This window comes from Micropterus dolomieu, linkage group LG09 (assembly GCF_021292245.1).
Source record: "Micropterus dolomieu isolate WLL.071019.BEF.003 ecotype Adirondacks linkage group LG09, ASM2129224v1, whole genome shotgun sequence".
Taxonomy (NCBI): Eukaryota; Metazoa; Chordata; class Actinopteri; order Centrarchiformes; family Centrarchidae; genus Micropterus; species Micropterus dolomieu.
The window spans coordinates 8,088,975-8,101,144 of NC_060158.1; the positions used below are offsets into that span (position 1 = coordinate 8,088,975).

Here is a 12,170-nt window from a genome sequence, read left to right on the forward strand (position 1 = left end):
CGAGGCAGCGAAATGTAAACATTTTAGACAAACGGTTGTTTCTTCAGTACGCGACCAAAGAAAGAGCCCAGCTAGCCACTACGTACCTTGAAAGTCGGGCTGAGCTGTAATACGGTCCTCTCTTCGAGTTCTTCCGCACCGGATTTAACGGGATGCTGTCAGCCATCTTGGCTGGGCAGTCCACAGCCTGACGTCACTCTAAAAAGCCTTTAGGATTTATGCTGCATTCGCGTACTGTGTAAAAATATCGTAACTATAAAAGAAGAAGTAACGTTAACAGGACCGCGAGGTTTACGGTTTCTTTCCGTCATTCTGTCGCTGTAACACAACGAAGCTCTGGGCGACGGTTCTCTAAAAATAAGCAATATAAACAAAGAATGTGTGTCATCTTACCAAAAGTAGTCCTGATTGAATGTAATAAAAAGGAGTGTGCGCTTCCCAGGAGACGCAAAAGGCAGCAATAGTGACCCACTGTGAAGTGACGAGTAAAATGTATAGTTTGCACAGCACGGGGTGCTCAAGTATATTAAAATCAAATTAGAATAAACCGTGAACGACTTTGGAGCAGATATGTATTGATAAAGATCATGACATGTGATTGAAAGCTCAGAAAAGCTTTTAAGTGAACCTTTGAGAGGAGTATTTAATGCCCCTTCCCTAAACACACCCCTTTTCAACAAGTCTAAAGCTGACTACTCTGTCTTACTTTCTTTATTTTTCATTTAAGAACCAGACAATATACCATATAAGTCATATATTTAATTGGTGTGTGTCTCCCAACATAATTTGCAACAGCCAAGGAAATATCCACTAATATGAAAAAACTTACACTTTCTGATGTGCTCTCTGTAAATGATGAGGTAGAATTACCTGTTTGTATATGCATCCACTCACAGCTGTGATATAAATCTGTTAACATCATAAACTCTGGAATGCAAAATGAAAACAGATTACACCAAAACAATGACAGCTTTAACAGCTTATTATTATTATCGTTATTGTTGTTGTCGTTATTATTATGTTATGTTTCACCTTGAGAAGGGTTTTGCTGCAGGCCTACAACAAGAGCATTAAAGATAAAGATACAAAAACATGTTAACAAATGCATTTTGTATTAAACATTATACTGCAGTTGTTTGCAGGAAAAATTATGCTTTCTTGCTTACATAATGCATAAGCTCAAGAGAGAGGTAACATCTGGAAAAGTAGTTACAGAGATTAAGCTAAATGAAATGAAAGAGACTGTTGAATTTTTTTTGTAATTTCTGGGAAGTAGTGGGCGAAATAGCATCAAGACAAATAAGCTCTTTACAGTGGTTAAACAGAGAGAGGTAGTGAATTGAACATACAGACAGTTTGTTCTAGCTTTTATTCGGTCCAACTGTTGTTCAAGAATGACAATTTCTCATCATCACATTGACAATAGCTCACTGCAACTTGTAATTGTGGGTATTTATGAGCATATTTTGTGCTTTGCACCAGCTATCAGTACTGGGCAGCTGTCCGGAGGAGATAGCGCACTCGTTGCATTATTGATTTGAACAGATGTTCCCTTCTTCAGAGCAGCCCTTCCTCAAAGCACCGTAGGCATTCTCAGGTACAAGTTAAACAACTTATTTAATAGAAAAAAACATTCACAAATGGCAGCAAAGCAAAATGTGAATACCCTACTATTCTCTGTCAATTGATAAAAAGTTTTTTTTAAGTATATATACAATACATAATAACAAACAAGGTGTTTTACAAATATTTTAACGTCCATAATAGATTGCATAAGTATCAAGTCCCCATTCAGCTTTTTTTCAATTGATTCCAATTTCTTTGCTGTCATCTATCAGCATAGAAAAATGCCTATTATTTCCCAGGTCCATGCCTGTCTTGGTTCGACTTGTTATTGGACTTCCTGCAGTGCTCACTCGGTCCATGCCTGCAGTCAGAGGGTGAAGCTGAGAGATGCCTCTGTTCTGAATCACTGAGATCTCGTTGTTCTTTGTGGCCAGGCTGTTGGCGATAGCTGTCGCATAGCGGTTCCAAAATCCAGGGTCTACATTCATTGCTCGAGCTGCCAGGTCCTTCTGAAACATTTCCCCAAACTTCACGGCCTCTCCACCCAGAAGGGCCATGGGGTTTTCTACCGACAGCCGCCGGCCTCTCCTGGCTGGTGCATTGTTCCACATGTGAGTTCCCATATGAACCTGAAAATAACATTTAAGATATTAGATTTGGTGGATGCTTTGATTTCAAAAATCAAACATGTTTAGCATGGACGGTCCCAAATACAAACCCTCTATACTCTCTTAACGCATCCATTCTAAATACTACTATACTGACAGGCTTATTGAAAAAAAGAGAATATCAAAAAATTTCATACATATTTTTTGACTTGGAAAAAAATCCCATGTGCTTACAAGATCTTAAAATACCATAGCTCCACTAGCATAGGTTTTCAAATACTGATTTAGAGCTGAAACGATTAGTTGATTCATAGATTAGTAGCTCAACAGAAAATCAATCAACAACAATTTTTATAATCGGTTATTCGAGTTTTGGGCTTTTCAAATGTAAAGACTTTAAGCTCTTCTTTGTCTTGTATGATAGTACACTGAAATATATTTTGGTTTTGGCAGACTCATCGATAGGGAAAATAATTTTAATTTGCAGCCCTATAGGCCTACTGATTTTTTTGAGAATCAAGTGACATAACATGTTGCAGGCATGTTGTATACATGAAAAAAAGTCTTCAGGGTCTTCCTCAGATTTAAAAACCTTTTTTGGGGCGAAGAGAAAGGAACTAAAATAGCCATAATAGGACAGATGTGGTGGTAAAATATGGACAGGGCATTATAAATTCATGTTGAATCGTATGTGGATTTAGAACAGACTTTTATTTTGAAGGGTGCATGTTAACACTTCCAGTGTTTCAAATTTACATAAAAGTGTAAATGTATTCTTATAAGAATAAATAAGTTGTAATGTAAAAAATCTGTCTTGTAAAAACATTTTTGATTAAAGGGGAATGTTCTGCATTTACAACTGGCTGTACTTTCTCTTGTCCATCTGCATTTTTATGTTCCCCTACAATTACAGGTAGGTTATGTCAATGCCATTTACACTGCCATGCAATAAAATCCAGTCCCTGGAAGTATGGTTTTATCCATATACAACACAATAGACCCACTACACTTATGTACTGGAAACACACAAACAAAACTGTGGATGACCCTCCATAATCTTATGACAATATGTAATATTTCACAAAAGGGACGTATTTTTCACAAAATATGTCAACAAAGCTATAAGCTTGAATGCAGACAGCACAACAGAAAAACAACCATTCTCTACCTTCAGATTGCCTTTCGTGGTGAAAGCTCTGCCGCAGACGGAGCAGACGAACGGTTTCTCTCCGGTATGTGTGCGCTCATGGATCTGTAGGGCGCTGGCTGACGAGAAGTTCTTCCCACAGGCGTTGCAGTTGTGCTGCTTTGGGGTTCGACGAGGGGGAGCAGGGCCAAGCAGGGAGGTCACAGCTGGGCTGCCGACTGATGCATAAGTCGGAGGGATGTGGACGCTAAATGGTGGGTGCTGCCCTTCAGACAGGTTGTTTGGTTGACTGTGACCGTTCACCTCGGTTTTTATCATGCCTGATGATGTGCTGGTAACCAGGCTGGGAATGCTTTGACCTGCAGCTGAAATGAAAGTGCAGAGGTGAAGTTTTTCTCCCTTATAATGTAGTTTTATTTAAATGTTCTATAGATTATTCAGACATGAAAAATTTTAAAAATATTTGAACAACACATTGAACTTTAGTAGGCTCAATTTAATACAATATTGCAAATGTACCTCTTTCTCTGCTCAGTTGGAAAGACATACTGAAAGGAGTCTCCTCTTTCACACATAACTTGCTGGTGTGTATTCCCCTCAGCTCTTGGGCCACTGCGGCTGTTGATGCAGAGGTAGGAGACTCAGATTGCTCTCTCTTCACTGAGGCTGCCAAAGCCTCTTGGGATTCTGGCCTGTTGTTCGCTGCAGGTGATTTGATCGTCATGCCTTCTGAGTTACTTTGAATAGGAGACGCTGATAGACGAGGGGAACAGGAGGATTCGGACAGGTTTGGGCTGTTTGCGCTGCAGTTCTCCACCCTTGTCTCTGATAGGGAGCATTTAACATTGAGTTGGTTGCTGTCATTAAAACCATTTGTTAGGAATTTTATACCGAAGGAGTTTAGGCTTACAGTGGAGTCTATCATCCTCATTTGGTTCTCCAGAGCAGCTATACTTGAAACAATGGCGGAGGACTTAGGAGGGGAATTACAATCAGAGATCAAGGGTTTAGATGAATTTGCACCTTGCTCCATATTCTCTACCTCCTCTTCCTCATTGTCATCATCCATTGAAATATCATCAATGAGGTCATTGCTATTGCTGCTGAGGCTGTCAAAGTTCCTCTCGCTGACAGAGATATCGCTGTCTATCTCCTGCAGCCCGTCCACCAGAGTTGAGTCTGGAATCTGCCCGACCATGTGCATACGAATATGCTGCTGAAGGACAACAGCATTGTTGAACTTCTTTTGGCAAATAGGACATGAGTGTTGTACTTGAACAGGAGGATTTTCTCTGTGAACACCAATGTGAGCCTTTAGGTTGCCTTTGGTGGTGAAAGCTCTGCCACATACTTTACATTTAAAGGGCCTCTCCCCAGTGTGAATGCGGTAATGCATCTTTAGTGCACTCTGACAGCTGAGGACGCGGTGACAGAGGATGCACTGGTTGGGGTCTATGATCTTTTTGTCAATGTTCTCCACCAGCTGCTGAAGCTTTGAGGTTTCAGATGTTTGCATAGAGTCTAGGAGACCACCGGTTGGGAACTTAGTTTCATCTGAGTTGAGCGAGAGGGGCGGAGAGTTGGAGACAGGGGATGCTGAAGTGACAGGTTCAGGTGTGGTGGCCACAGATGGGATCATACTGCTTGCTGCTTCTGTTACTGGGTTGGCTCTCAGTCTCACGGAGCAGTTTTGGGGCAGGTGTACCCCTTCTGTTTTCAGTATATTGGATGCTTCTGTCTCACGATTAGACTGTGGAGACTCTGAAACAGGAGAGAAATGAGCCTCACTGCCTCTGTGGTTAGGTGACAAAGATACACATTCAAAGGGAGCTGGCTGGTAGGGAGATTTAACAGATGGTGTTACACTTACAGGGTCATTTGAGCCTCCGATACTAGTAATAGTGGAGGAAAGCGGAAGACCCATGGTGGCTGGCAGAGTTGCTACAACAGGTTTGCTATCCAGCCATGAGGAGACAGGTTTTTCTGGAGGGATGGACATTCCATAGGGAATCCCAGAACTTGTTGGCACATTGTCTAGATATTCTGGCACTGGGTAGGGGTTCATCTGAACATGAGGATACTTGTCTTTATGCCTCTGAAAGTGCACTTTTAAGTTCCCTTTTGTGGAAAAGCGATTGCCGCAGATGTTGCATTTGAAGGGCCGCTCTCCTGTATGGGAGCGCAGGTGGATCTGCAAAGCGCTGTCGCTGCCAAACACTTTGGCACAGAACCTGCATTTATGCTTGAAGAAGGGCTCATCTGGGCTGGGCTTCGTTTCGAACAAGGACACGTTAGGCATCTTCCCTTTCCTGTGCTTCATCAGGGCAGCAAGAGGGTCAAGTGCATTAGCTGTGGCGGCAATGCTAGCCAAGGGATTGGGGAAAATGACACTGCTGGGGGGGCTCTGAGGTAGAAATGGCAGGCTGGATGATGAGCTGAGGAGGCCGCTCTGCCCCAGGGATAGTGGGCTGGAGGAGCTTGGTGTCTGAGTACAGCTAATGGTGCTGGCGTTTGAGCCTGTGTAAGGAGGCAGTAATGTGGGGATGCTGCTACTGCAGCTGGAGAAAGATGGGGTTGAATTTTCTGAGGAAGCTGAGGTACATGTTACATCTCTAAAGGTGGACTGTCCGCATACAGTTTGTGATTTTTCAAGCGCAGAAGATAAAGAAACAGCAGCTTGCCCGTTGATGTTTGAGGGCATCGTTCCTGAAAGGGGCAGGATGGGAGGAGGGATGAAGCCTTGAGAAGGGAAAGGGTTATGTGCCAGAGACAGAGATCTGGAGACTGGGTTTAACGCTGTCTGTGTTGGTTGTCTGTTCATGATGGCTACCTGGCTGCAGATCTGCTCAATAAGCTGCAGTTGGTGGACCTGTTGTTGCTGCAGAGCCAGCAGGTGTTCCAGGATCACTGGGATGGCTGCTGAAGCTGCCTTCCCTCCAGTGCCGCTGCTGTTGATCCCCTGGGAGAACTGGGCAACAGCCACCCTGGTGCCGTGAAGGATCTCCAGTGTCACGTTTGTACTCGGCATGCTGTAGCTGCCAGCAGCTGACATCTGGGGGGAAGTGGACTCAGCTGAATCTGGAGGCTGAGGGCTAGAGGTTGTGGTGTATTTGTCCTGTGGGCAATGCTCAAGCTCCATGGCTTCATCCCGCTCTCTGCCTTCCTCTAAATTGTCCAGACAGTCGTTTTCATTCACCAGCGTCTCTCCCAGCTCAAAGCCAGCGTCTGTGGACTCTGCTGCAGACGAGTCACTCGACGCCACACTAGGAACCGGAGAGGATTCGATAGGAGATTCCTCAGGAACTGGCATCCCCTCATTGTCCTTCACGATCAGCACCAAGGGGTCCTCAGTGCAGACCCTCTGATGCTCACTCAGTTCAGTCCAAGTGAAGAACTCGGCACAGCATTTGTCACAGATGTGTGTTTCCTCACTGCTGTAGCAGCTTCCATTGTTCTCCTCTCTGTCCATGCTCCCCACAGTGCCTAAAAGAGAAAAAGACAGATTGAGAATGTAAAATGAATCATTTATCATTTACTTTCCATATATATCCAACCAGAGGGGCAAATTTTCTTTTATCATATTGTAAATAAGCCCCCCCCCCACACACACACACACAGAGTCCACCTTTTCGATCTCATGTTGTGTGGACAAGCATAATTCAAACACACTAAACTTTAAATTCCACAAGTGTCCAAAGATAACAAACATGTCAAGCTGAATTACGAGGAGGTTTTATAAAATGATGTAAAACACATCTCGGATCAGATCATTTGCTTTAAAAGAAAACATCTTAGATTTCTATATTTCACTCAATACAATATAGATTATATACATACTGTATATTTAACATTGTCATACAGTGTGGTAGTATATATCTTCCAGCTGTGAAGCTACTTAAGAGAAAATTGAAGGGGAATTCCAAGTTTTAACCGCAAATAACAGCCACTTATTTTTCTCTATTTATATCTGACATTAGATTATAGAAGAGATAAAGTTTTCTAAACTATGTAAATGTTTACAGATGTTACGAGGGCTTGTGCAGTAGTATACTTTTTACATATATATTTATGGATACCACTTTCGATCTTAAAATTCAACAGGTCCCATAATAACTGCTGACATAGGCTTTGCACTCACACACCCTGTTTTCAGATGTTAATAATCTGTCCAAAAAATCAATAAAGTTCAATGAAGTTATCTGACCTTTCAATTGCGCATTCACACAGATAATGAAATTCCACACAGTACATTGATTATTTTGTGCATTCATACATTTCAGCAATGTGTGTAATCTTTATACAAACAATTGCTACCACATTTTGTTCAAAAACTAAAACATTTTTGATGTTGTCTAACCTGAGAAGAATACCTGAAGTGTTTTCAGATAGTGTGAAGTCAGCTAACAATCACTCATTTAACTGTAAAATACTTCCCTGTGTTCAAGGTGTGTTTAAATGCAGTAAATCACAGACATTTGATACTTTGAAACATGTGTTATAAATGGATTATTTATTAGCGATCATGCTCAGATAAACTTCTTTTTTTTTTTCAATTTCCAGAAGAAAACAGTTGTAATTCTGCATCAACAACACCAAACAATTGATAGTTTATTAATAATAATGATATTGCTCAATCTATAATATTATAGTTTCAATAGACAGTATAATGTCGTTTCTGTAACAGTAAATACATAAATGACATGTGCAAAGTTTGCAACTTTTACATGTAATCAAGCTCTATATTTACTGGAAATTAAAAGTAGAAGACACCAATAAATCCCCAGAATGTCCTGATAGGACATTACATTTGGATTAATTTATTACATTTAGTTATATTTGTAAAATAAATGTTGTGTATGCAACACATACATATCTAACACATTTCAGCGAAACTCTTTTTTCTTCTGTTTGACAGTGATCTTTTGACATCCTAGTTTCCATTTGTCCTCTTTCAGTAGCTGATGTGTGATATTCTTTGAGAAAAGAATTTACACTTTAGAATCACAGTTGCATCTGTTCAGGCTTTGTCCCATTAGGAAACAGACAGCAATACCAGATGGAAAGATTTGGGGAAATCAATAGTAAATTATTGTTACATACAATCGGGTTTCCATACACCAATTTAAGAATAACAATTTAAATGGACCGAAAGTAAAAAGATGGATATTATTAGGTTTGTGTATGATTATGCAATTAGCTTTTTTTACCGGCACTAATTTACTTATTTTATAAAAAATAATTTCCATTTTGCCACAGTCATGAATCATAAAATAAGACACAGCTGTGTGTGTGTGTGTGTGTGTGTGTGTGTGTGTATGGTTGTGTGTGTGTATGTGTGTGTTGTGTGTGTTGCCGACATATGTGCTGCACCTTTGTTCTTAAACACAGTAAATGTGGACATAAAGCAGTTTAAACATGCATCTGTTTGTGCCGACTTTAACGTGTGTATATGTGCCCTCATGTTTGCACGTATTTGTGTGTGTGTGTTTGTGTACGTGTTTCTGAGTTTACTCAATACACTCCAATTATCACTATGTTTCACCACCTGAAAGAATGAATCCCAATATGCCCAAGCTAAACACAGACTGAGACATCTGGTGTATTTACCATTATACCAGTACACTCAACAAATCCTCATGCAAACACACAGTGCAATCTCTGTATTAATAGATAATATGTTTGTTAATACATTACAGGTTATAGCTTCCAACTGTCTCACATATGAGATACTAAAAACTGATTTTAACTTCTTTTTTCAGTTTAGAAAAAAGAGTGCAACCACAGTTGAGTGAGTAAAATCTATTTAAAAGTCAAACTCTTCAGTAAAAAATCAGAGTCCCTGGCTCACCAAGTGGGTGGTCCGGAGATCACCAAGGCGATTCAGCAAACACAGGCGCGAAAACACTTTCAGTGTTAGCTCAGGATTTTGTCTGCGCTTTGTAAGATTTACTTCCAGGAAAAACAAAGAAAAGATTAATTCTGATTTAAAGCTCTGAATAGATTTCCAAATAGAATAACACTGATAGAAATTTATTTTAAAATGTCACCCTCACTCAATCCACAATGGTAAGAGCAGAAAACAGATTTATGTCTGTTTCTTCCTGTGTAGTTTGGCGATGAGAGGAGAAAAAGAAATCATGAAGCTGCAGTTGAAAAGCAAACAGACTCTCTGCCCAGCGTTAATGCCTCTTTGCCTCTCTGTGTGACCTCTGGGCTGCAGAGGTCAATGGTTCAGATGTACTAATTGTATTATGATCCAGACATGAAGCACTTGCCCCTTGCAGGGTGAGGCTGACAAAGGTTAAGTCAGCAGGCTCAATCAAAGCCTATCTCAGAGTGGCAGAGCCCCCCGCCTGGCTGCAGGGCTGTGGGAGGGCCTCTTCCACACTCGACACCTTTTCACAGCCACAAATAATTATTACATGACAAGTAACTTTACTGAAAAATATGGAGCAAGAAATGTGATGATGATTTGAATTAATATTTGAAATTGCCTTGGTCTTTTGGAGGCCTTTTGCTTTTGAGAATAAACAGAGGCTGGGGCTATAAATGATAAACAAAGTCGATATTGATACAAATAAATACAATTCACAATACATGTGAAATGAATCATATTACATTAGATTAATTTAGATTAATAAATTTATGAACTGTCAGTAAAGGCTGGTGGGAAACCCATTGTTTCAAAGATTTTACTCCAAAATGAGATCAAAAGAGTGCTGGTCAAATTGCATTTAAAATTCCGCCAATTATGGATAAACACATATCGAATCATAGTTGAAAGGTTAATTTATGGTTAAAATATTGGTGCTGACATGATTAAGCGCTCAACTGTTAGAGTTGATTAAAAGGTTCAAATACCATCAAGGATTTCCTGCACATACATGGGGACACAATTAAATTGTTGACTTAAATAATAAAATATTAGAAATGATGTTAGGCCTCTGGTGTATCATACCATAGTCTGGCAATATGATATGAGATCTAATGAGATCTAGTTACACATAATGTGTAAAAGGCTGAACATTTTTAATAATTATTTTATACACTCTGTCAGAAAAACGTTAAGGTTAAGAAATACTGAATGTCATTGAAGCCATTTAAACTTTATTATTATTATTTATTAAATAATTTGTACAGTAAAATACAGTCTCCATGCAAGTAAATATACTGTTATGATCATACAAGTAAATTAGTTTTTTTCATTTCAGATTACTTTATCCTGGTTTGTAATCTTATTAATAGTTGACAGGAAGGCCTTGAGCCAAAACACAGAATAACCTCAAACATAATCTGAAGAAATAACCCCTTTTCGTCAAGTGGCTAATATTTCCATGAGTTAATTTTGATGGATTCTGCAGGTACAGTAGTGCACAACAGCTCCTGTTTCTAGTTACCCCCCTAAAACTGTCAAGAATACATGAAATAAAATTATGAATAGTTTTTACTTGGTTTCATTCATGAAATGTTTGTACTCTGTACCATTATCCAGTTAATACGATTGGATCAGATTTTTAAAAAAATAAAATATTAAAAAATAATTGAAATAGGCATATGCACCATTAAATTCCATTCTCGTGATGAAATCATAAACTTTTTAAGACTTTTATAGACTTTTTGACTAACAAGGTTTAATTTGACAGACTTCAAAACTGAAATCATGTTAAAATGTAAAAACTAAATAACTAGGAGTCAGGCATAAACAAGAAAGTGAAGAGAGATTAAATCAGTTTGTCGTCCCTTTAATTTGCGATATAGACCTTCTTCACCTTTTTAGATGTTTTAAGACATTATGGACAATTTTGTCATATTCCTGAACTTAAATATGTTCTTTGCAATAAAACCCTTTAAATTGAGCTGTCTTGAAACGATAGTTGTTCTTGTTTCTACCGGTGGTCTATTAGCAGCAGCTCAAGTAAACCCTGCAAAAGTCGTTGAAATGGACACGTACCATTTTTGCAGAGGAGTCTGGTCTGTGTCGGTGCTTCATCTGATTTAAGGTGCTGCGGCTTAGCTTGCTTGCGGCGGGACATGTTGATCTTTCTGTGCGACTCGCGGCTGCCTTTCGCCGACTCATCTACAAGCAGCGAATGGGACCCTTCAGAGGGAGCGGGGTCGCTGAAATAAGCGAACGGTCGCTGGTGCTGATGCCTGTGTGCAGATTGCGCATGTCAGTGTAATTGTGATGGAGGAAGGATAATGCTTTTACGACTCTTGCTGCCCTTCGCTGGGTGATTGGCTGCGGTCCAGCCAACTCACGCTAGATATGGAAATGAGGGATGGGGTTTAATAATTATTAGTTCACTTCCTGTCCGGTGCGGCTGCTTTTACGCACAACTCCGGGGATCTCCAACATGGTTTAGTCCGACCTGAACTCATTTGTGTGTCTCATGCGTTTTGGAGAAGTCTTGGGTTTAACTTTGTCAGCAAACGCTGCATCTCGGTTTTGTCCATTCAGATTTAAGCTTGACTTGTTTCCTTTCTGCGCTCTTGGGTGAGTTTGCGTCAAAAGCGCTGACTTCTCAGGCTGTGGATGGATGGCTGTCCCGATTGAATCTGTCGCCTCACACACACTTAAAACAGCAGATCAATACTAGCAGGAGCAGTTATATTTCCACATAAGGATAGGCTGTCGGTTGAGTCTCCTAAAACTGCGTAAAGTCCAGAATCGATGCGTTAGAAGACGTAATGTCTTGGTAAGGTGGTATGGTCTTGCGTAAAAGGCGAAAACCTCGCAGATCAGATATCGTCGGAGTAAATAAGTACGTTGAGTCAAGCTTTGTGCGTAAAAAACTCGCTCAGGTTGCAGATAGGTCCGATCTCAAACTGGTGGCTGTCGGAAGTGGTTT

The 12,170-nt window shown here is 40.2% G+C and overlaps 2 protein-coding genes across 3 annotated transcripts in view; both read right to left on the reverse strand.

Moving 5' to 3' along the window:
* atp9b (ATPase phospholipid transporting 9B) overlaps positions 1 to 119 on the reverse strand; it is a 47,065-nt gene extending 46,946 nt beyond the window's left edge. The window contains exon 1 of one of the 2 annotated variants that reach the window (XM_046058405.1): positions 87 to 119. The gene's annotated coding sequence lies outside the window, so the exon portion shown is untranslated. The remainder of the gene's footprint in view (positions 1 to 86) is intronic. The other variant, XM_046058404.1, reaches the window with a different exon arrangement.
* A 1,664-nt stretch (positions 120 to 1,783) lies between these two features.
* sall3b (spalt-like transcription factor 3b) lies at positions 1,784 to 11,354 on the reverse strand. Its single transcript, XM_046059208.1, has 4 exons — positions 11,273 to 11,354; positions 3,841 to 6,804; positions 3,343 to 3,686; positions 1,784 to 2,195 (listed from the first exon to the last, which is right to left on the reverse strand). Exons 1-4 carry the CDS (start codon positions 11,352 to 11,354, stop codon positions 1,803 to 1,805), a joined length of 3,783 nt encoding a protein of 1,260 aa, XP_045915164.1. The 3' UTR covers positions 1,784 to 1,802.
* Between the last annotated feature and the right edge of the window lie 816 nt (positions 11,355 to 12,170).